The sequence below is a fragment of the Bison bison genome, unplaced genomic scaffold, assembly GCF_000754665.1.
Source record: "Bison bison bison isolate TAMUID 2011002044 unplaced genomic scaffold, Bison_UMD1.0 scf7180017864118, whole genome shotgun sequence".
Taxonomy (NCBI): domain Eukaryota; kingdom Metazoa; phylum Chordata; class Mammalia; order Artiodactyla; family Bovidae; genus Bison; species Bison bison.
This window is the reverse complement of record NW_011494690.1, coordinates 4,290,048-4,314,906: the sequence shown is the minus strand read 5'-3', so window position 1 is coordinate 4,314,906 and position 24,859 is coordinate 4,290,048. Positions and strand designations below refer to the sequence as shown.

The 24,859-nt window shown below is 36.6% G+C and overlaps 1 protein-coding gene across 7 annotated transcripts in view; it reads right to left on the bottom strand.

Annotated features, from left to right (window-relative positions):
• CEP152 (centrosomal protein 152kDa) overlaps positions 1-24,859 on the bottom strand; it is a 102,217-nt gene that overhangs the window by 6,665 nt on the left and 70,693 nt on the right. For 4 of the 7 annotated variants that reach the window (XM_010839529.1, XM_010839532.1, XM_010839530.1 and 1 more), the window contains 6 exons: positions 23,405-23,536; positions 18,447-19,097; positions 14,768-14,897; positions 10,942-11,109; positions 7,679-7,778; positions 6,787-6,890 (listed from right to left, as the gene is read on the bottom strand). In XM_010839529.1, the coding sequence (XP_010837831.1) occupies positions 6,787-6,890; positions 7,679-7,778; positions 10,942-11,109; positions 14,768-14,897; positions 18,447-19,097; positions 23,405-23,536 (1,285 nt within the window). The remainder of the gene's footprint in view (positions 1-6,786; positions 6,891-7,678; positions 7,779-10,941; positions 11,110-14,767; positions 14,898-18,446; positions 19,098-23,404; positions 23,537-24,859) is intronic. The other 3 variants (XM_010839531.1, XM_010839533.1, XM_010839535.1) reach the window with 1 other exon arrangement.

Genomic DNA, 24,859 nt, shown 5'->3' with positions numbered 1-24,859 from the left:
CTAATAACATTAATTAGGAAAGCTTATGGAAGAAAATAATAATAACTCGTTTAAAACTCATATGGCATTTTTTGGGGGACTAGAGATTTAAATTGTAAGATTATGAAATTTTTAGTTTAATGGCATTGAAACATGTAAAATATCATGTATGAAACGAGATGCCAGTCCAGGTTCAATGCACGATACTGGATGCTTGGGGCTAGTGCACTGGGACGACCCAGAGGGATGGTATGGGGAGGGAGGAGGGAGGAGGGTTCAGGAGGGGGAGCACATGTATACCTGTTATGGATTCATTTTGATGTTTGGCAAAACTAATACAATTATGTAAAGTTTAAAAATAAAATAAAATTAAAAAAAAAATATTAGTGTCCAAGAAGAAAAATGCTGAAAGCAGTTGGGGATGGTGATACAGGAAATCCTGAATTCACCTCCTCCCATGGACACACCACATCTATAGCCACATATGGAACAACTGTCTCTGAAAATGACCTGAGAACTAGCAGAAGAGTCACCCACAGCAAAGCCAACATATCAAGTTGAGTAGCAGAGGCAGACACACAGTCTTATCAAAACCTTCACTTTGGACACGGCATCTCACAATTAGGAATAATAGCACAAAAACAAAGCTTCTCCCTGAGGTGCAAGGGGTTTGAACCCACATCAGATACCCCAACTCTTGGGACCTGAACCAGAGAGTTGAGCCTCCAAAACATCTGGTTTTGGAAACCAAAAAGATTTACATCCAAGGGACACAAAGTGCTGTAGGAAACTGAGATTCCATTCTTATAGGACCCATGCAGAGACTCGCTCAAATTGGGAACCCAGTGCAAAAACAGCAGCATGATACATGCCTAGACCTTATGTGAAGGAGATACACTTGATGATCTTAAAGCATCCGTGAGAAGGGCAGAATCTGTTAGAACTCTCCTAGGATCAGAGGTGCTAGCAGGGGCCATTTTCACACTCGACTTCTACCTTACAAGTCTGGCCCTTCCAGGCACATTTTTGCGCTCTTCCTCTGCCGTCCTACAGCCATTTGTCCCACCTTTGCTTCCCTGGTTGTCCTGACACACACAACCCAGCAGGTGTGCACAGTCCACACAGGGGACATCCCTTGAACACCTGGCATTGGTGACTAGAAGGCTTGTGTTTCTGGGCCCCACAGGAAGAGCCGGAGAGACCATTCTTGGCAGTCTACAACCCCCAGGACACAGCAGCCTAAACACACCCTAGTCTTCCTGTGACCACCCCTTCAAGCTGGGAGAGGTAGCTCTCCTATTTCACATAATACATAGAATTAAACACACAGAGAGTTAAGCGAAATGAAGAAACAGAAATATGTTCCAAATAAAAGAACCAGATAAACTCCAGAAAAAAACTTTAATGAAATGGAGGTCAGTAACTTACCTGATAAAGAGTTCAAACTAATGGTCATAAAGATGTTCATCAGTAAGAATGGATGAACACAGAGAGAACTTAAACATAAAATAAGCAAGAAATACAAGAAATGTTAAAGAGACTCATTTCAGATGTACGGATATACAAAGGTTAAAGTGAAGGGATGGATCAACACTTCATGCAAATAGAAAGTAAAAGAAAGCTGAAGTACAGCTACACTTATATCAAAGAAAATAAACGTTAAAACAAAGACTAATAAATGACAAAGATGGACACTAAAAAATGATGAAGGGATCAACCCAATAAGAAGATATAAATAACATTTGTTAAAATTTATTCACCCAACACAGGAGCACCAAGACATATAAAACAGTATGATCAGACCTACAAGGAGAAATCAATAGTGATAAAATAATAATAGGGGGATTTAATATCCCACTTACATCAATGAGTAGCTCATCTAGACAGAAAATAAATAGACAAACATTGGCGTTAAACAATATAGTAGCCTAGATGAACTTAAAAAGATATGTAGAGAACATTTTACTCTAAAACAGGAGAATACACATTTTTTAGGTGCACATAGAACATTCTCCAGTATATAGCACAAGTTAGGCCACCAGTCTCAATGTACTTTTAAACAACTGAAACCATATCAAGTATCTTTTCCAATCACAATGGCATGAAATTAAAAAATCAAAAAAGGAAACTGGAAAAAGCACGAATATGTGGAGATTAAACATCATGTTACTAAATAATCAAAGAATTAAAGGAATAAAAACATAAACCTAAAGATAAATGAAAAAAGCAATAAAACATACCAAAATATACTAGATATAGCAAAAGCAGTTTTAAAAGAGAAGTTCATAGCAATACAGGCCTACCTTGGGAAACAATGTTAAACAATCTAACTTTACACCTAAAGGAACTAGAAAAAGAAAAAAGAAGGGACAAAGTTAGTAGAAGGAAGAAAATACTAAAAATGAGAATAAAAATAGAGATATAAAAAAATAGAAAAATTCCATGACAAAAATGGGCAGAAGACCTAAATAAACATTTCTCCAAAGAAGATGTACAGATGGCCAACAGGCACATGCAAAGATGTCCAACATCTCTAATTATGAGAGAAGTGTGAATCAAAACGACAATGAGGTATCACCTCACACCAGTGAGAAAGGCCATCATCAAAAAGTTTACAAATAAAAAAGCTGGAGATGGTGTGGAAAAAGGAAACTCTCCTACATTGTTGGTGGGAATGTAAATTGGCACCCACTATGAAAAACATAATGGAAGTTCCTCAAAAAGCTAAAATTAGAGTCACCATCCAATCTAGCAGTACCACATCTGGGTATATATCTAGTAAAAACTCTAATTCAAAAAGATACACGCATCCCCAATGTTCATAGCAGCATTATTTACAATAGCCAAGATACAGAAGCAAACTAAATGTCCATTGACGGATGAATGGAAAAAGAAGATGTGGTATACATATATACATACACAATGGAATACTACTCAGCCATAGACAACAATGAAACAATGCCATTTGCAGCAACATGGATGAACCTAGAGATCATCATTCTAAGTGAAGAAAGAGAAAGACAAATACCATATGATATCACTTATATGTGGAATCTAAAATATGATACAAATGAACTTATTTGCAAATCAGAAAAGGGAATTCCCTGGCAGTCCAGTGGTTAGGACTCCATACTTCCTCTTCAGGGGACATAGATTGGATCCCTGGTCACTGAACTAAGATCCTATAATCCACATGGTACCACCAAAAAAAAACTACCCAGAAATAGATTCACAGACATAGATAACAAATTTATGGCTACCAAAGGGGAAAGGAGGTGGGGTAGGGATAAATTAGGAGTTTGTGATTAGCAGATACAGACTAATATAAAAAAAAGAGATAAATAACAAAGTCCCACTGTATATCAGAGGGAACTATATTCAATATCCTATAGTAAACCATAATGGAAAATAATATACATATTATGTATAACATATATTATATATACACATATAGATGAGTCCCTTTGCTGTACACCAGAAGCCAACACAATGTTGTAAATCAACTATACTTCAATAAAAAAATTTTTTTAATGAAAGGAGAGAAAAAAAAATATTTACTTAAAAGAAAAACAACAACAACAAAAATGAGAAAAGAACAATAAAACTAATATCTGAGTCTTTGACAAAAGAAAACTGACAAAACTTTAGCTAGACTCATAAGAAAACCCAGGACCAGATGGCTTCACTATTAAAGTCTACCAACCATTCATAGAAGATATAATATCTACCCTTCTCAAATTCTTGTTAAAAAACCAGAGAAGGGGATATTCCCAAACACATTTCATTAAGCCAGCATTACCCTGGTGCCAAACTAAACAAGAACATCACGAAAAAAAAAAAAAAAAGGTTAGAGGCCAATATCACTGATGAACACAGACACAAAAATCTTCAAAATACTAACAAATCAAATTGAGCAATACATTAAAAGGAGCATACACCACAATCAGGTGGGATTTATCCCAGGGATGCAAGGACTGTTCAACATTCACAAGTCAATCAGTGCAATATACCACACATTAACAAAACGAGAGATAAAAACAGTGTGGTTTTGGCATAATAACAGAGAGATTAATGGGACAAAATATAGAGCCCAGAAATAAACCCACCCACACGTGGTTGATTAATTTACAACAAAGGAGGCAAGAATATATGATGGGGAAAGGACAATCTCTTCAAAAAATGGTACTGGGAAAACCGGACAACCACATGCAAAAGAATCAGAGTGTGCCACTTTCTTATACCATATACAAAATCAACTCAAAATGGATTAGGGGCTTGACTGTAAGACCAGAAAACCATAAAACTCCTAGAAGAAAATATTGGCAGTAGACTCATTGACACTGGTCTCAGTGATTTTTTTTTTTTTTTTTGGACCCAACTCCAAAAGCAGTGGCAACATAAGTAAAAATACATAAGTGAAAGTGAAGTCGCTCAGTCGTGTCCAACTCTTTGGGACCCCGTGGACTGTAGCCCACCAGGCTCCTCCGTCCATGGGATTCTCCAGGCAAGAATACTGGAGTGGGTTGCCATTTCCTTCTCCAGGGGATCTTCCCAACCCAGGGATCGAACCCAGGTCTCCCACATTGTAGGCAGATGCTTTAACCTCTGAGCCACCAGGGAAGCCTAATAAATAAGTGAGACTACATCAAACTACAATGCTTCTGCACAGCAAAGGAAACCATCAAAAAGATAAGGCAACCTATTAAATAAAGGAAAGAAGATATTTGCAAATTATATATCTAATAAGGGATTAATTTCCAAAATATATATAAAGAACTCACACAACTCAGTATCAACAAGAAACAAACAACCTGATTAAAAAATGGGCAGAAGAATAGATAGGTTTCCAAAGAAAACAGAGATGACCAATAAGTACATGCTCAACATCACTAATCATCATGGAAATGCAAGTCAAAATCACAATGAGGTTATCACCTCACAGCTGTTAGAATGGCTATTATTAAAAGACCAAGATGTGTTAGTGAGCATGTGGAGGAAAAGAGAAACCCTATGAATTGGTGATGGGAATGTAGACTGGCATAGCCACTATGGAGGTTCCTCAAACATACTCAAACAGCATGGAGGTTCCTCAAAAAATGAAAAATAGTACTACTATATAATCCAGCAATTTCACTTCTGGATATTTATCAAAAGAAAGTAAAAACACTAATTCAGAAAGATCTATGTGTGCCAATGTTCACTGCAGCATTATGCACAATAGCCAAGCTATCCAAACAACCTAAGCATCCATCAGTGGATGAATGGATAAAGAAGATGTGGTATATACATACAATGATACTACTCAGCCATAAAAAACAACAAAGTCTTGCCATTTGTGACAACCTGGGCAGATCTTGAGGGCATTATGCTAAGTGAACTGTCAGAGAAAGACAAATACTGTATGATTTCATTTATATGTGGAATCTTAAAAAACAAAGCAAATGAACAGAGAACAGACTAGTGGTTGCCAGAGGGGAGAGGGTTGAACAGTAGACAAAATGGGAAAGAGGGTCGGTAAGTGCAAAGTCATGAGGATGAGGAAGTACAGCACAGGCGACTATAATGAAGACTACCTTACAGCAGTCCCCCTCTTATCCCTGGGGAATACATCCCAAGACCCTTAACGGATGCTTGAAACCACGTACTGAACCCTATATATACTACATTTTTTCTGATGCATACATTGCCTTAACATTTAATTTATAAATTAGGCACAGTAAGAGATTAACAACAGTAATTAGTAAGACAGCAATTTTAACAATTTAATAAAATTATGTGAATATGATCTCTCTCTAAATATCTTATTGTGCATATTTAATGTCTTTTTCATTTTAACTAAGCACTTATCATCCACCGTATCTGTAACTTTTGCAGTTTGAGGTGTGACAGCAAGACTATCATGAATTGTTTTCTTTCTTCACAATTTCATGGGTAGAAGATCTGTCCTTACGGTAGATCTCAGCAACCTCACCACATGATTTTTTCTTTCCTTATTAAGTCGAGAACTTTACCTTTTTACTTAAAGGAAGCGCTTTCCAGCTTCTCTTTGGCATATATGAATTGCTAACATCCCTACTCTTGCACTTTGCGGCCTTTATTCGGTAAAAGAAGGGTTATGAACACAACCACTGCGATATAGTGATAGTGGGTCCAATAACCGAGGTGGTACTAAGTGACCAACAGGCGAATATGCTGGACAAAGGGGTGACTCGCTTCCAGAGGCAGACACAGCACGATGGCTGGGATTTCATCATGCTACTCAAAATGGCCTGCAATTTAAAACTTACTATTTATGCAGTTTTCCACTTCATGTTTTTGGACTACAGTAGACCCCAGGTAACTGAAACCATGAAAGTAAAATCACAGATAAGAGGGGACTATTGTGTATTTTGTAACTTTGTATGGTGATGGGGAAACTAGACTTATTGTGGTGATCACTTCACAGCATAAACAAACACCGAATCAATTATGTTACAGGCCTGAAACTAATATAGTGATATATGTCAGTTATACTTTAAAATATATATACACACATACATTTTAGTCCCCAAAAAACCTCAGGATAATTAACAGTATAAAAATATCTCTATCCTTGTGCCACTTCTCAAATTTTAGTGGCAAACTCCAAATTTACTTGGGTAAAATCACCTATGACGGCATAATTTAGAAAAGCTATCAATGATATCTTCTAAAAACAGGTAATATCTCAGATTAAGGTAGTTCAGAAAATTCCCCCAAATTACTACGATTAGTTACAAAAAAGACCCAAACCACCTTAAAACCTTAGGGATCTCTTTAGAGACTTACGCTTAATCTTTTTTACAGCTTTAATGTATTGCCCACGAAGTTCTTCCAAGGCCACCTCATTGCATGGCAGGCAGGCATTTTCAATAGCTCCTTCTGACAGTGACCTAAAAAAATACAGAGATTAAGTGAAAAATGTAATTTGAAAATATGTATATATAATTTTTAAAATATATATAAATATATATTCTAATAAAACAAGCTAAGGTGTGCTAAAAAATTCACATCTGAGGATCTCGACTATAATTATTTAGGAGAAAAAGGCAAACTTAAGTGTTATGGTTACTTATACCACAATAAACCCACATGATGAAAACCTATGCAGTTACTAAAGAGCACATTATAAAAGTATATCTAATGACATGGGGGAAGAGTTTATCTTACAATACTAATAAAAGGTCACAAAGTAGCTTATATAATAATCTCAATTTTTAAAATGTGCACATGTTGTGTTTATATAAAAGTGAAAGTGAAAGTCACTCAGTCATGTCTCTTTGTGACCCCTTGGATATACAGTCCATGGAATTCTCCAGGCCAGAATACTGGAGTGGGTAGCCGTTCCCTTCTCCAAGAGATCTCCCCAACCAGGGATCAAAGCCAGGTCTCCCATATTGTAGGCAGATTCTTTATCAGCTGAGCCTCCAGAGAAGCCCAAGAATACTGGAGTGGGTAACCTCTCCCTTCTCCAGCAGATCTTCCCAACTCAAAGACTTTAAATAAAGAGTATCTTCTGGGAATACGATCTTAAAAGATCCTTTTTTTTTTTTCATATTTTTTGCTATGCAACAATAACAGTAATTGATATTCTTGGTATGATAATATTGATAGGACTATTATTTTTTTTAAAAGTAAAGATACTCAGAAATAAAGTTTCTTTGAAATAGTAAAAGTCTACCTTGGTGGTAGTGTTTTACAAAGAGTTCTCAGTTCTTCTAATTTATTCTTCATGTCATTGTTTTCTTCTATTAATTCTTCAACGACTTTAGTATTCTCTTCTAAAAAAGAAAGTTTATAGTATATTGATCAATCTCTTTTTCTCTGTCTTTCCCTTAAATTACCAGCACACATGTTCATAGAAGAGACTGCCAAATTTCCACGTGTTCCCTGGTATCATTTGTTCCCTGATAAACCCAAATCTGACCACCCACTGTTCTATATTCTCAGCACTTTAAGTCTGTATTCCATTTTCAACTTATTCTGGGTTATGGACTGTCCTGGAATAAATCTCCAATTGCTTTATGCATTTGGCTTGCTTTCCAGTTAGATGGAAGGCTTTATTTAGCAATACAGGTTTCCTAATTCCATGTCCCTCCTTGACCCTGGCATGCAGTCTATGCGCACATAAACTGATCATTGAACAAGCACCTCAATACAAAATTAAGAGAAAAAAGTTAAGCTTAAGTAGGTGCCATTTTCAAAAATAACATAAGATCTTCAACTCTCTGAACTTTTAAAAACAAGATGAGGAGACTGATGGAGTCCATGTGGCACAGAGGACAAAGCATAAATTTCAGAGTCAGAGAGACACAAGTTTAAGGCCTTCTTATCCACTGGATGAGCTTAGGCAAATTACTGAATCTTTCTGAAACTGAGTTTTTTCATGTGTAAAATGGGGATAGTGTTATCGACCTTGAAGATTATAATGGAAATAAAACAGTAAATGCACAGCACCTTATACAAGGTCTGGCAATAACAGTGTTTAATAAATATGAACATGGCACCCCTTGTTTCCTACTATACCAGCCTTTCAACACACCCTACAAGTTGGGGAATGAATCATTCTGTTCTCCCAGTGATGGATACAGCTTGTATATTTCTAAACCACTCACTCTTACTCCATCACTTTTCAATAAATGCTACCATGACAGTGGAAAATGGAATTTAAGAAACAATAAAGCAACCAAAATAGCAAAAATTTTATCAACTAGCAGATTTACATTAAGACAAACACTGAAATTATCAATGGCTTAAATTCTGACCCTGACCTCTTTTATTAGCTGGTTGTTTTGAGCCAATTACCAACTTTCTTGGATTATTTCTAAGTCTACAAATTACAGAAGTTATCAGCCTCAAAAAGCACTATGTAAAATAACTATTGTATAATCACAATGTACAGTGCTAAATATTATATCTGTAAATAACCACAAACTACTACCCTTATCGTTTTATTATATAAAACAAATTTCTTGATTTTCATCAAATTTTACAACAGCCTCCTCCACAGGAGGAGAAATTTACCTCCACAGTTGGACAAACTTACTCGCTCTCCAGCCTCTGTTAAAGACCTAAGCAATCACCACGGGAACTGCAGTTGTTAAAATTTTTATCTCAAAATTGCTGAAACACTTTCTCAGCATTAAAGCAATTATGATCTATCTTTAACAGACTTAGGAAGCAAGTAATGGGAGTAGGTGGCTTCTCTTGGGCAAAAATATTCACCGAGTGTGCTATGATGCCAGGTACTGTGCTAAGTTTGGGACAGGATTTAATCCTTGTCACCATCACACTCCAAAGAATTCAGACATTAAATAATCACAAGGATGACAAATGTTACAAAACTCATAGGAGCAGTGGGAAATGTCTAACAGAAGAAACTGGCCAAGTCTGGGGTGCTTAGGAAAGCCTCTATAGGGAAATCATGTCCCAGGGGGTTGACGAGTAGGAGTTAGCCAGGCATTGTGACCAGGATGGGGAGACAGATGCTGTTGGTAAAGGAAGAGGTGCACAAGGGCCCAGAGAGTCAGTGAAATCCCTGCCACAGCTGTGAGAGAATAAGAGGGCTGGACAGGAGATGAGCCTGAAAGGCTGGCAGAAGTGGGATCAGGGAGGGCTTCTTAAATTATGTGGAAATTGTGTTTTACACCGAGGGCCAGACAAGCCACTGAGGCACTTTAAACAACAGAGTGTCACAGCCATATTTACTTTTCTAAAAGGCTGCTCTAGCTTCCTGATGGAGAATGGATTGGAGGGGCAAGACTGGAAGCAGAAAGAGATGACTGTTGTCTAAGCAAGTGACAGAGGTGAATGGAGGAAAAAAGTGAACCTACCCGCCTGGGTCTGGATGAAACATTGTTTGGGACCCTTGCATTCAGTCCTTCCTTCATTCAAGCATTTATTACTGTCTTGTATATAATGGGTACCAGACTTTAAGGATAAATGAGATAATATCTCAACAAATCTACAGGTTAAAAAGATGTTGGGCAAGTAATCAAAAAGTGAGATACAGAATGTTAACAGAGGAGGAGACAAATGTCCTGAGGCCACACAGAAGCAGACCAACTAGCCCACACTGGTAAAAATCAAGGCTCTGCAGACAAGATATCTTCTCAATTGAATTCTAAAGGATGGGCAAGAGTAGGGCCAAAATAAGAATGAGAGGGGAAAGCATAGGACAGAATGACAATATTGTAAAAGAAAATTTCTGACCAGCTAGGGCATCTGAAATATTTCAAAGGTAAGGAATATAGAGCACAGGGTATAAGTCAACACCCTGTGAAAGGTAAGAGGGAGCAGCCTTGTGAGCCCAATAGCTCCCTTCTTCAAGAGGGCAATAGGAAAAGGCAGAAGACAGGCCTTTTAGACAACTCCCTGACAGCACTGTGAAGAATGGACAGAGAGGAGGCCACATCAGACCCAGACGCCTTGGTTCATGTCTCTTCCCTCTGCCTGGAATGCCATTCTCTTTGGCAAACACATTCATCTTTCAAGGCTTAGTCAAGCCTTGCTTAACTTTAATAGGAGGTAGAATCAACTAACATCCTTTCTTCCTAGTTTACATGAATGTACTGCCAGCTACCCAGAGCTGCAATTATTCATTAATGTTTTCAGTTCTCCTCTTTTAATGATAAGCTTCTTGAAGCAAGAGAACACAGTCCTGTACATCTCATCAGAAGTGGAATTCTGTCTGATGTCTTCACTGTCGTACCCTCAGTGCCTAGAACACTGCTTGACACACATTAAGCACTCAAAAGCTGTTCAATCAAAAAGAGAAGGACCAACTTCAATAATAATTTTTTGCCTAATAAAAATAAGATCCGAATTAATTAATGTAATTCCCAAAGATAATCAGTGCTTCCATTAACTAAAATGTCACATTTGAATATTCCAACCAGGATCGAGGAGATTTACACTTGTAGCAGTGTTACTTCAAATGCTAACCTCCGATTTTTTCCACTACAGCTTTGTGCTTCCTTTCTAAATGCTGAAGATGCCTACAGCATTTCTCCAGTTTTCTTTTCAGATCTTGACATTCCTGCTTTGCATTTTCAAGTTCTTGGAAGCAGTGTCCACAACGTGAATCTTTAATTTCAAGGATCTTTTTCTCATCTGCAAAAATTAAATGATAGCACACTTTTATATCAATTTAGACTACGAGAAGGAAGGAAACCAGATCACATGACTAAAGGTTATAGTGTAACTGAAAAAAGTATGATGCTTAAGAAAAAAAGACTTGAATTTAAATCCTGTTTTCACTATTTACCAGCTGTTGCGTTACTGAACCTTTGAGACTCAGTTTCCTAATATGGAAAATTGAATAATATCATCTATTTTAAAAACTGCTCTGAAACACAATGCTCAGATCTTAGTATCGAATACAATTGTCCACTAAAAGGAACCAGGGTTCTTCAAGAAATGGCTGACTCCAGTACTGAGACAGGGTACATTCAAGATGAGACTAGAATATTTTGCTAGGAGAAGGATATTTTTATAGTCTTGAAAGTATCTCCCCACAGATTCCTCATTAGCTGTGAGGGAGGAAAAAACACAGTAATTATACAGTGAAGAAACTGGACAACAAGAAAGATGAACATCACACATCTCCAGGTGTGGTATCACACCACCTGTGCAGTGGCCCAACTAAGAAAACACAATCCAGGACAAATCATGAACACCAGACAAACTCAAAATGAGGAAAGTTCTATTAAAAGCCAGGGGTTGACAGGTTTTGGGGAGAGTGAAGAATATAGCTCTCAAAAATGTCAATGTCATAAAAGGCAAAGAGAGGCCATAGAAATACCCTAGATTAAGAGAGATTAATGAGACGTGACATCTAAATATAATACGTGACCCCGGACGGACTGCAGTACCGTAAGGGGAAAAAATGCTATAAAGACTTTATTAGATCAATTGACAAAATTAGAATACAAAGAGCAGATTGATAAAACTATGTAACACATATTTTCACCTAATGTTAAATTTACTATACTGAAGTATGTAAGAAAAATCCCTATTTTTGGGAAAATACACACTGAAGTATTTGGGGGTAAAAGGGCATAAAGTATATAGTGAAAGTGAAAGTGAAGTCGCTCAGTTGTGTCCGACTTTTTGCAACCCATGGACTGTAGCCTAACAGGCTCCTCCATCCATGGGATTTTCCAGGCAAGAATACTGGAGTGGGTTGCCATTTCCTTCTCTAGGAGATCTTCCCAACCCAGGGATTGAACCTGGGTCTCCCACATTGTAGGCAGATGCTTTACCATCTGAGCCACCAGGGAAGCCCTATAGTGTATATGACCTATCCTCAAATGGTTCAGAAAGAAATGAAATGTTCACAGACATGTACACACGGAGGAAGACAAATGGGGTAATATGTTATCACTAAGTGTATCTATGTTAAGGGTATACGAGTGATCTTTGCAACTATTTTTATTTTTGCAACTTTTCTGTAAGATTTGACATTATCTCCAAATTAAAAAAAAAAAAAAGATATAAAACTGTCAGGAGGTATAAACGTACAAATATTGTCTGGCACAGAACCTGGCATAGAGCAAGTATACAATAAGGAATAGCTATGGCTACTAGTAACATATAAAGTTTATAAAATTTAAGTAATATACAAAAATGATACAGATTGTTACTATTAATATAATTGATATAATGAAGTAGGAATACAAACTGGCACAGGCTCAGAGGCCAGTATCTAAAATGTTGATGTAAAAACACTGGTCTAGCAAATTATTCTTAGCTCTCTTCTTACTTTTCAGTTTCTTTCAAATGGTATCATTTATGTTTACAAACATCAATGAATTAATGAAACATCACCATACATGGCACTTACACACTTCACTGAAGGTACTGTTTTGTAAAACTGGAAACCAGGCCAAATGCCCATCGACAAGAGAATAGATAAATTATACTATATTCATACAACAGAAGACTATACAACAATGAAAATGAATGAACCAGAGCCATATACATTAACAAAGACAAATTTTAGAAGCTCAATATTAAGTGGGAAAAAAACAAGTTACAAAGACTAAAACAAGTATTAAACTATTTTTATAATGTTAAAAGACAAAGCAATAGCTTTTTGAGGATACCTGTATTTGGTCAAAACATAAAGAAAAGCAAGGAAATTTTTTTTTTTTAACGTCAGCATATTTATTACCTCAGTTGGTGGGGAAGTTACAGGGATGGAATGATGATGAAACACAGGCATCTTCAATAGTACTGGTGATGTTCTACCTCCTAAGTCAAATAGTGGGTTCCTGTTTGTTGGGTTGATAACTTACATGTGCATTACACATATTTTTTGCATGTATCAATTATTTCATAATTAATATTTAAATTAGTTTTAAAAATGATAAAATATTAGGAGAATATAATCACACTACTAACAGCGGTACTCTCTGGTGACGGGCTTGGTCACATAGTAAATGTTTTGGATTATTCAACCCTTTCTGATGTTAATGTGTTTGTTTTTAGGGAAAAAAAAGATTAAAGAAAGAATGTAAACCCTTCTATAGTCTGATTTGTCCTAAGTCAAAACTGATTTCTTTCATATTGACTGGATCTCCCAAAGCCAAACGATATCTAAAACTCATTTCTATGCATTTCACAAATTAGGAAGTAACTTTCAAGTTATTCTAAATATAACAACAGATATAAAATGACATTGAAAAGTAGGAAACAAAATACAAATTAGAATAGTATCACCCTAATTGTTGAATTAGTATTTTCTTAATTGGCAAAAAGACATTTGCAACCATCTAAAACCTAGAGGTAAGGGAAGAGGGTCTCTGGTCAGACGATGAGAGAAATAGCAGTCAGCTGATGTTTTAGCAAAAGCAGATGTTCTCTAGGACTCTGGTAATATGCCTACTGAATTTGAGAGTGTGGAAACTAAGGTTATTCACTTTGTACATGATTTCCTCTGGCAAGCCTTAGTTCTTTTCCAGGTTACAATGGGGACAGCAGACAAGAAACAGAAAAAGTATGTATAGTTTGTAGGTGGAGGGAGGGAGCAGGCTACAAAGGGTGGAAGTCCTAAGAGGACTGGAACTTACAAGGAGTACAGCAGTTCCTAGTTCAAAATCCCAGTAAATGGACAGTATATGCCCAGATTCCCCAGTGAGCTCTGAATAACTCAAGGGGCTGCAGCACAGTGCAATTCTTTTCAAACTAACAACTCTAAGTCACTAAGATAAATTATTAATTCATCAGATATTCAAGGAACACAAACTATGTGCCATTCACTATGTGCCAGGTGGTAGAGGGGAAGAGATAAAACACTGCCTCCACCTGAAGAAAACCCCCAATACATCAGAAAACATTTAATACACTTTAGAAAGATTTCTATTAAACATAGCTAAAATAAGCTTCAGTAACCTGAATAGAAAAGTCTCAGTGATTTGGCAATTCTCTTATGTAATTCTCTTAGGTGTAGCCTCTGATTTCTCAACAAAGCCAGGGAATGAAAACATGACCACTCTACTAAAATTTTCATTATTACCTTTATAATACAAGTCACTCAAGAATGGAGGGAAGACCATGAAAAGAGAAGAAATTTGAGGGCCTACAGCAACCCTGTCTTCTAATATAAAACGAACCTAGGGAGAGGATACATATAAAGTAGCAGTCATATCACCCATTTGTTCACTCATGAAAACTGTACACATCTTTGATTTCCTTTCATCCTCAAAGCAACCCCCAGGAACTGGAATTATGGATATTGCAAAGATGAGTAGGAACAGAATCCCATTACCAGCTTCTGCTTCTTGTACGGCCGCCAAAGGCAGAGCATGGTGTCCAGACGTAGGCGCAGGAAGCATCGCCTGGACTCCAGGGTCTCCTCTGCCCGTGGCAGGATCCTTAGAGATCTTGGTCATATTTCTCTGAAACAGATTATCTTCATAGTTAATGCCTATTAAAATGCTAATATTAAAAATATAAAAAGAAAACACAGCCTTAAAAAAATCTGGCCTAAACTATCAACATTTTTCTTAAGGTTTTACGTGAATACTATCATCACCATCAGCTAGATTCCTGTGATTGTAGGTTCCAAATCAGACCGTTATCCAACAGAGGACTAGTAGACTAGCTATGGGACAGATGGAGATATTGTTTGCATTTTAAGATATTTTAACAGTTAACGTGATCAACCCAGAGGACTGACATGAGCAATCAGAATTGTTCTTGAAAATCTAAAACATTTTCACTGCAACAGGGAGCAAATTCATTAGAAATTTATAATACTAAGCTTATGCCTTCCATGAATTGAAAGTAACAATAAAAATTTTTGAAACTTACATAGTATGCTATGTATCTAAGTACTTTATGTTGTCATTTGTTGACAAGGAAAGACAGTTCAATTCTAATGTTAAGGAGAGAAACTGAGGCTCACCTAAGTGAAAATCTTGTACAAGACCATTTCCTCACTAGTATTTATTGAACATTTCTGTATTCTAGTCTCTGTTCTGGCAACACAGCTACTAACTCATTAATGGTGGGACATTTTTTTAAGGCAACATATTTTCCGATTTTGGACAACTAGTGAATACCAAACAGACCAGATGATCTTGAGAAAGCTGTCTTGTTTAATTACTTACAATACTTTATATATGCTTTATTCTGGAAGCCTTGATTTTGAATCACTGTCAGGAAAGCTACCCATGCAGCCCAACAGAAGCAGAGGTCAATAGGTACAAAGACTGCAAACTCCAGGCAATCAAGACACTGTATAAGGTTGAGGCCAAAGGAGTAATAAAAAATGATCCCAAAGGCAGCTAATGTTTCCAATTTCTGCTCAGAACCGGAGAAAAGCCAAGATGGCAAAAAAAGGAGCAATCTTTTTGTCTTAGTTTTAACTTGACATTGGTGGTAAGACCATACATCCTTAAATTTGTTTAAAAATAGTGTTCCAATTGCTATTTCTCTTTTTAGTCATTATGAACTGCTATATTAATATACTTAGTATATAAATATAAATAACGTTTGATAAGGCATTCACTTTATTGGAAACTGTATTTTTAATTCATTACAACCTCACCATTTAAAATCTTGATAATCTAAACTTAATTGTTCTCACCAACAAAAAAGTACAGTAAATAGGTGAGGTGATGGATGTGTTAATTAACTAAATGGTGGAATCCACCCAGGGATCGAACCCAAATCTCTTGCATCTCTTACATTGGTAGGCAGATGCTTTACCAGTGTGCTACCTGGGAAGATCCTTTCACGACGTATATGTATAGTAAATCACCATGATATATACCTTAAACATCTTACAATTTTATTTGTCAATTATAGTTCAATAAAGCTGAAAAAAAATTTTTTTTAATTAAATCTTGACATTTAAGTAATTTTAATGAGGACTTGTTTTATATATACTGATCACTTTTTTCCAGTCTTAAGTTTCATGAGAAGTTCAAAAACCACAAATTTAATTAATTATAAATCATAGTTCTTCACATTTACGGCACTTATATTGCAAATTTATAATCACTGCTTTTTAATCATTGCTTTATCTCAAGGTCCTGAGCAGAGTTAACTCTAAGACAGCAGAAGGTTGAGTACTACTCTTCTGTGACAAATTTCTGTAACAAATGCCAAATAAGACATTTCAGAGTCACCCTTTTCCCAAGAACGGAATCTGATCCCACTCAACATAAGCTGCAGAAGTCTAAGTTCTGAGCCAAATTCTGTGAATTTGTCTCCATATATGTGTAAGACACATAAAGTCATACAGAGGATCTTATCCTGCTCGCATAACTATGTGTGCTCAGTCACTCAGTCATGTCTGACTCTTTGTGACCCACACAAACACTTGTGTCGCACACCAGACTCCTCTGTCCATGGAATTTTCCAGGCAAAAATACTGGAGTGGGTTGTCATTTCCTTCTCCAAGGGATCGTCCTGATCCAGGGATCAAACCCACATCTCTTGTGTCTTCTGCATTGGCAGGCAGATTCTTTACTGCTGTGCCAACTGGGAAGCCTGCACAACTATAAGCCCTATAAAAAGACCCCAGGTTTGATTATATGTTAACATTAGAAGAATGGTGTTGTGAGTTTCTTGACTTTTACAGTAGACAAAAGTTTGCTTCAGGAAAGCAAACTTGAAAGCATATAACATGATCTTCCCATTACTTCTTACCCTTTAAGTTGCCATAAATAATTTTTCTTAATTATATACTTTATCCAAAAATTCTCAATAAAGTATTTTAAGTAGTATTCAAGGGAATTTGTCTTGCCCAGTGAATTTTACACTAAAAGTAACTATTAGGCAGTAACATCTTTGTGAAATCAAGAATAAAAATATCAACTGGGTTGAATTGGGATGGGGTAGACTGACCTTTCAGGTTCCTTTGGATCTACAATTCTGCATTGTTTCAAATGCAAGATGCAGAAAGACCAAGCTGTGTCATTTGTATCCTACCAAAATCCAAGGAATTAGACCAGGGATTTGTATTTTATTTTTCAGATGAGCAACTATAATTTAATGACTACCCAAGGTAATAAACTAGATATCACTAAGTATGGGATTGGAACTCAGATTTTCTTTTCTGTAGCCTGTAATTCTTTTCAGTAGGTATTAATACCAAACACTCAATCCTGGCCTTGAAAATCTTTAATCACAATATTTTAATGAATTTTAACTCGTGTTTCAACTTTTCAATCAGACAAAACTTACAATATTGGCATTTTTTTCTACCTCAAATACCAAATGTTAACATTGGCTGCTCACAATGGCTAGAATACCATTCTGGAATTTTCATGTATATCTAATGTCTTTATTGATAAGGCAGCAAGACTTTGGTTTTATCAGATCTTCCACACAAACTAAAAGCTGGTGTCAGAGAATACTTATACAATGAAAAGAATACAATTAATCCATTCTACATGCACATACAAAGTATACCAACAAAACTCTGCCTCAGAGTTTTGTGTGATTAAACCGTACCTCTACTTGTTTATTTCTATAACAATATTCTTTGGACTCAGTGTTTTTTTGCCTGCACGAGATATAAATTCAAGGGTAAGCAATAGGCTTTCAAACTCCTTAGAGGTTCTAGTTTAATACGATGCATGTTTCTTAAAGTTGTCATGCCTCCCAAAACTAGGAATGACAGTTATTCTATTTCTGAAATCTGAGGTCCTTACAAAGAACAGCATGGGTTTTGTTTTGTTTTGTTAGGAAAAAAAGATATCTAGAAAATAAAAGCTCTGCTCATATTTGTGGCACTACGAAGGAGCAAAGTTTTGGGGGCAAAAAAAAAATATTGCAATCCTTTGAATTTGCTAGAGATTTTTTAAACCACAAGTAAAAACACAAGTCTCACATCTATTAAACTGGAGAATGAGGAAAGGAAGAAATACCAAATGCAACTTCAATAATCATACATGACGTGGTATCATAGCTCTTTTCACTTATCAGGAACATACCTTCCCCCAGTCTGAGTCGACAGTTTCTATAAGTAAGGAGAGTATATCTTGAAATGTTTTCTGTATGCAGGCCTTTAGTTTTTCAAAATATTGCACAGACATCCATTTCGAAGAACAAGTCGACAAGAGTTCCAAAAGAGGCTTACTCTCTGAACCACTGGCTTGCTCCTTCAGTGTGTCCTTTAAGAGAAACTCCAAGACAGTTAGGATGTCTTCCTCATGATGATGGATTTCCAGTTGGATCCGCCTGGCTTCCTGCATAGTCCATTCTTTGCGGCTCTGGTCTAGACACGTCTGTAATTCTGTCTCCTTCTGAAGAAGTAGTTCAGTCTTTTGCTTCATAAAATCTTCCTTAGCTGCAGCAAGCACTTCATTAATTTTATTTCGATGGTCATCTAAAAAATGCCGGTAATCTTGCTCATTTTGTTCTTGAATTCTGTGGATTTCTTCTTGCTTTTCTTTGTTCCATTCACTCCGGGCCTTTGCCAGCTCAGCCCTGACAACCACGGGGAGTTCCTCATTCTTTAACTCAAGCTCTCTCTGCAGAGAATGAATCTTCTCTTCCATTTCCTTTCCAGGTGTGACATTTTTCTTCATATTTGCAACCTCGCTTTTCCATTTCTCTTTAGCTTCAGAAACAGCAAACAATATCTAAAGGGTAAAACAATATATAATGAAAATTTTTATGATTCTTTTCATCAATAAAAAAAATTAAAGTTACTGTTTGGTTTAATCTTTGAACTTGTCAAACAAGAGATTTAAAATCAAAATTAAAGAGAAAAAGTAAATTTAGATAAGATATTGCTGCTAAGCCACTTCAGTTGTGTCCGACTCTGTGCAACCCCATAGATGGCAGCCCACCAGGCTCCGCCGTCCCTGGGATTCTCCAGGCAAGAACACTGGAGTGCGTTGCCATTTCCTTCTCCAATGCATGAAAGTGAAAAGTGAAAGTGAAATCGCTCAGTCGTGTCCGACTCCTAGCAACCCCATGGACTGCAGCCCACCAGGCTCCTCCGTCCACGGGATTTTCCGGGCAAGAGTACTGGAGTGGGGTCCCATTGCCTTCTCCGAGATAAGACATTACCTGGTCCTAAAATATAATTACACTCAATGTGAGGATCTTTGCCCTCATTTTAAATCATCTAATATTTTTGTCTTACTTAAGACAAAAATAAAATTTTAAAATTAAAATTAAAAAATAAAACATCCATTTCTATATGGATAACTAGAAATTTAAAGTGATCAAAAAATATACAATTACACAATTATCTGAAACTAATTTTAGAAAAAAAAATTGTATTTTAATACAGATGCTATCTCAAATCTAAGCCGCCCAAAAATAAATCATCTTTTATGTAAAGCAAAAAGCAGCCTCATAAGGAAATCTTACTATTTTTAAGAATGTAACACTTACCTGAACAATAACTTGCTGGCAAACATAATGTATTTTAATGCAATTCTACTGCTTAAATCAGTTCATAAAATATCAAACAGAAAAGTCATTTTTTCATTAATCTAATTTTTCTTTGTAACAGAATAACAGGACGAGTAGATCATAGGCATCAATAGAACACAAGCAAAAATTAACAGGGGAACAAAAATCCTGAGCTCTAGCTCAAATCCTGACTTGGACTACAGAGGCAGCCTCATATAATATAGGCTCTGGAGATAAACTGCTAAAATTAACAACTTTTCATTCCTCAACTTCTTTGATCCTCAATTTCCTCATCTATAATCTGGAGACAATTACAATGCCCATCTGATAATTTATTTATTTATTTAATTTAAATTATTTAAATAAGCAAAAAATTATTTAAGATTTTTTAAGATTAAATGACAAAAGTAAGTAATTCATTTAAAGCACTTAGTCCAGAGCATAGCAAACAATACGACTCAGAAAATATTATGTATTTACTGTTACTCTTGGCTGCACAGGCTTAGAAAATTTCTTCATCTGTTTTACACTGTCTTCTATAACAAGCAGATTAGATGATAACCTCAAGTTCCTTTCACTTCTAATATTCCCTGGACTAAATCAGAGAAGCCACAAGGATACAAATGCAAAAGAAGAATTGGTCTGGCCTAGATGGTGGTGACCACTATGAACCAATACCATATAATACCATATATACACTGTGGCTATGGAGATGGAGGGTCAGCTTCCTTAATTCTCAGCTATTACACAATTATAGCAAATGTCTTCAACTATATAGATTCCTGCTATGCTAAGTCACTTCAGTCGTGTCCAACTCTGTGCGACCGCATAGACGGCAGCCCACCACGCTCCCCCGTCCCTGGGATTCTCTAGGCAAGAACACTGGAGTGGGCTGCCATTTCCTTCTCCAATATAGATTCCTAGACACGTTATATATCTTTACTCAATAAAATGTGTTCCTAAATAGTTGGATATAAGTCAAAAATTTTGAATCATACTTTAAGTTTACTAAAGGAACCCACTATCTAAGATGAGCCTTACAAAGGAATTCATAGCAAAATTCTTTTACCACCAGTAAAATAATTCAGTAGCAATGTGAAACATATTTCCTTTCCCAAGGAGGAAAACAGGGCATGTCACAGTGAATGCCTGGAAATGATCAACAGGTAACTAGGGTGGAGGGGTCAGGTCCCAGGGAAACTGAGTGACTCGCCCAACCTCACCAAAACTATACAACCTCTCATATAAAGTTTTACAGGAGAATTGGGCAGCATTAATTGATTTAGTGCTTCCTGACATTGCTGCACATTAGAATCACCTGAGGAGCTGTTAAAAATCCTGACTGATGCCCAGGCCACACCCTGTACCAATTAAAACATAAAGCCTAGGGGTGGGAGCCAGGGAGCAACATTTTTTAAAGATTCTCAAGTTTTTCCAATGTGCGGCAAAGTTGAGGAACCACTGAACCAACTTGACTACTTTTGGATTCTGGAAACTGGCTTTAAATTTCCACAGATTTTGATGGATCCCTCTAATCTTACAAGAACTTTTCAGCCAGTGCTGAAAAACTGGCTCTTGCCTACCTCATTGGCTTAGAGGAAGGATTTACAACATGTTAACTCATTCTAGAACCATCAAATCAGCATCTCTAGGAGCAAAGCCCAGCAATCTGCTCTAACAACTCCTCCATGTGATTCTCATGCCTGTTCAAAGTTTGAGAAGCAACACACCGTCCTCTTGCTTCTGTATTTCTACATTCACATATATTCATTCAGGACTCTGTGTTCTTACGGAACTTATCCTTAACTTCTGAACTCTAAGAGACATATGTACATCATCATAGAGTTTCCTCTTTCTCTCTACCTCTTAAATTCCGTTTTGAAATAGCAACTCATTGGAAAAGACCCTGTTGCTGGGAAAGAGTGATGGCAGGAGGAGAAGGGGGTGACAGAAGATGAGATGGTTGGACGGCACCATCAACACAATGGACATTAGTCTGATCGACTCTGGGAGAGTGAATGACAGGGAAGCCTGGCGTGCTGCAGTCCATGGGGTTGTAAAGAGTCGGACATAACTTAGCAACTGAACAACAACTAAAAAAATACAGAGAATATTATAGTGAACATCCAGGTACCACCATATAACTTGAGAAAAATATTGAAACAGATTTTTTTTTTTTACTTACGCTGAATTATTCCTTAAGTAATTTGTGGAATATAAGACTATGAATACAATATATGATTCATTTACAATGTCTATTACATACATTATTTTCCAAAATTGTTGTGACAATATATGCTTGAAACTGCAATCTATTATATTTTGTGTATTATAATTAAGAGAGGATACAAACATATGGCATAAAATAGCACCTCAAGCTTGCTATTTCTGGACTTCTCATGAAGACTGTATGTCCATATATTTGGGGTACTTATCCATAGGTTGTTTCTCATAAATTTGTATTGTTTTTCTTATCACATATAATGGTTCTATTTGATTCACTTACTTCCCTTATTTTTATTATCCCCTCTTTTAATTTTATTACATAAACAAAAATGTTTTAAGTGGTGTACATATTTTATCCTATTTATCTGTCTTTGCTACTGTGCCTGTTGCTTTACTGCCGAATTATGATGCAAATCTGAAATATTCAATTTCTTTTAATTTTCCTATACTTTCATTTTAAAATGCTTAATTTCTGAATCAACCTAGAGTTTATTGTGATGTTTGGGGTGGGAAAACAATTTTTCCAAAGTGCTATCTGGCTATCATAAGACTACTTAATATAGAATAATTCCTCATTCCATGTTTTGAAACAATTAAGTTTTTATTCGTGGTTGGACCCATCTTCAAAGTCTGTATAGTACTGAATGAAAAAGAATTCTATTTTTGTGACTCAACACTGTCTGAATTGTTGCTTTCCAATATATTCTATTAAGTGTTAGGGCTGGACTACTATTTCTTTTCCAGAATATTTTAAATTTCTTAGCCCTTTCAGTCTTCCAAATAAATGTTCAAATTATTGTGTCAAATTTCAAAACTAAGTTCAGTTTATTGGTATTCTGACTAGAATTGGTTTATAGTAATAAAGTAAGTTGGGAGAATTACAAATGGTTGTAATACCTGATACTTCTAGTCAAGCAACATGACATCTCTGGAAAGAAGTGCTGATTATTTACCAAGGAAAGTATAAGACTACTGACACAGCACATAAAACAACAGTTACACGTGTGAAAGGATATATAGCTAACTGCTCTCTGATTCTCCTAAAAATACGGCAAAGTAGAAAAAGATTTTGTTCCATGGGTAGGTCCCCAGATTGTGAGAGTTTCATTGACTCTGAAACACATTCTCTTCCCCTCAACTACATGATACTGATGAGAACAGATCCCACTAGTTGGGTCCTGAGCTAATGCTTAATAGGCACTCTCGCATGTAATCCTTCCACAATGCTGTGAGCAGGTAGGAGTCCCTGGGACCAAGATGAGGTCCTCGAGAAGGTTGTTCCCAGGAGAGCTCTTACCCGTTTGGCCACTGACTGCTCTTGTAGCTCCTCCCACTTCTTCTGTTCTGCTCTTACAAGTGCTTTATACTCTGCGAGCTCTGGCAGTTCTTCCAGCCACCGATGACGAGCATTCTGCACAGCTGTTTCTACCTTCAGGAGAGCAATTGCAAGAGACAGGGAGGTAAAGTAAGGTATACAATTTCAGAAAGATCCCATTTGCAGGAAGCCTCTATGATTTCCTGTGCATTTTACACTGTTTTGCACTGGAGTAAACTGATTTCAAGTCGTCCCCCGCCCCCAACCTTTATCCCCAGCAGTGAATTCAATCCTTCTGTTCTAAATGTTCCATACTGGCCCATGCAAGTGCCAAACCAGGAAGCAGAAAACTATACATGTTTAATGGCCACTACAATTAATAGAAAGAGCTTCCCTGGTGGCTCAGTCAGCAAAGAATCCACCTGAAAAAGAATCCACCTGCAATGCAGGATATCAGGGTTCAATCCTTGAGTAGGGAAGATCCCTTGAGGAGGAAATGGCAACCCAGTCAAGTATTCTTGCTTGGGAAATGCTATGGACAGAGAAGCCTGGTGGGCTACAGTCCATAGAGTTGCAAACAGTTAGACACAACTTAGTGACTAAACCACCACCACCACCATTAATAGAAAATTATACAAATTCCCACTTCCAACAAACTTTTATTCATCTCAGGGTGAAAAAGAAGAAACACAGGAAGCTTGCTTGGTGTTGGCCTCTGTCCGATCAGGACACCCACCACCATCTCAGTCCTCGTGCCTGACGCATCAACATGCGCACACAGGCAAATGCACCAAGACAGTTTAGAGCCTTGCACTCGGCAATTTTTCTTGCTGTCAAGGATGAATGTGTGACTATAGAGTAAGGGGGATACTTCAAGTCAAGCAAAAATATAAGGCTTGAATTATGAGGGTGATCTGGTTGTAAATCCATTACAGGTTACCACAGATCATTTATTAAATAATCTTTCCTATTGCCTTTTTCAAAATACCATATATATACACAAAAGCAGAGTTGATGTAAGGGGCTGAATTTGTCACTAAGATGCTAAATAAATTTATAGGTAAATTCTAGGGAGTTAAAAACATGCAGAAAAGATAAAACTCCTACAGAAATTTATATTCCTTCATAAGTTACTGCAAACATTTCCTTTCTATAACATCCTGCTTTTTGTTTTTCTTCACAAGATCTTAATTATATAAATACAAAACCAGCACCCTTAAATATGTCTCTTTGCCAATAAAACACTTTATTAACTCTGTTTAAAACTTAAACAGCTGAGAAAATTATTTTTTTAACTGACTGAAAATGTCCTTAATACAATTACATACACTTGCCTATGCTTCCATACTTTCAGGATCCCTTGTAAAATCATGTATAACAATTTAACAGATAGGCAGAACTTCAAGTATTTATCAAAAGCAGAGTATGTATTCTTTT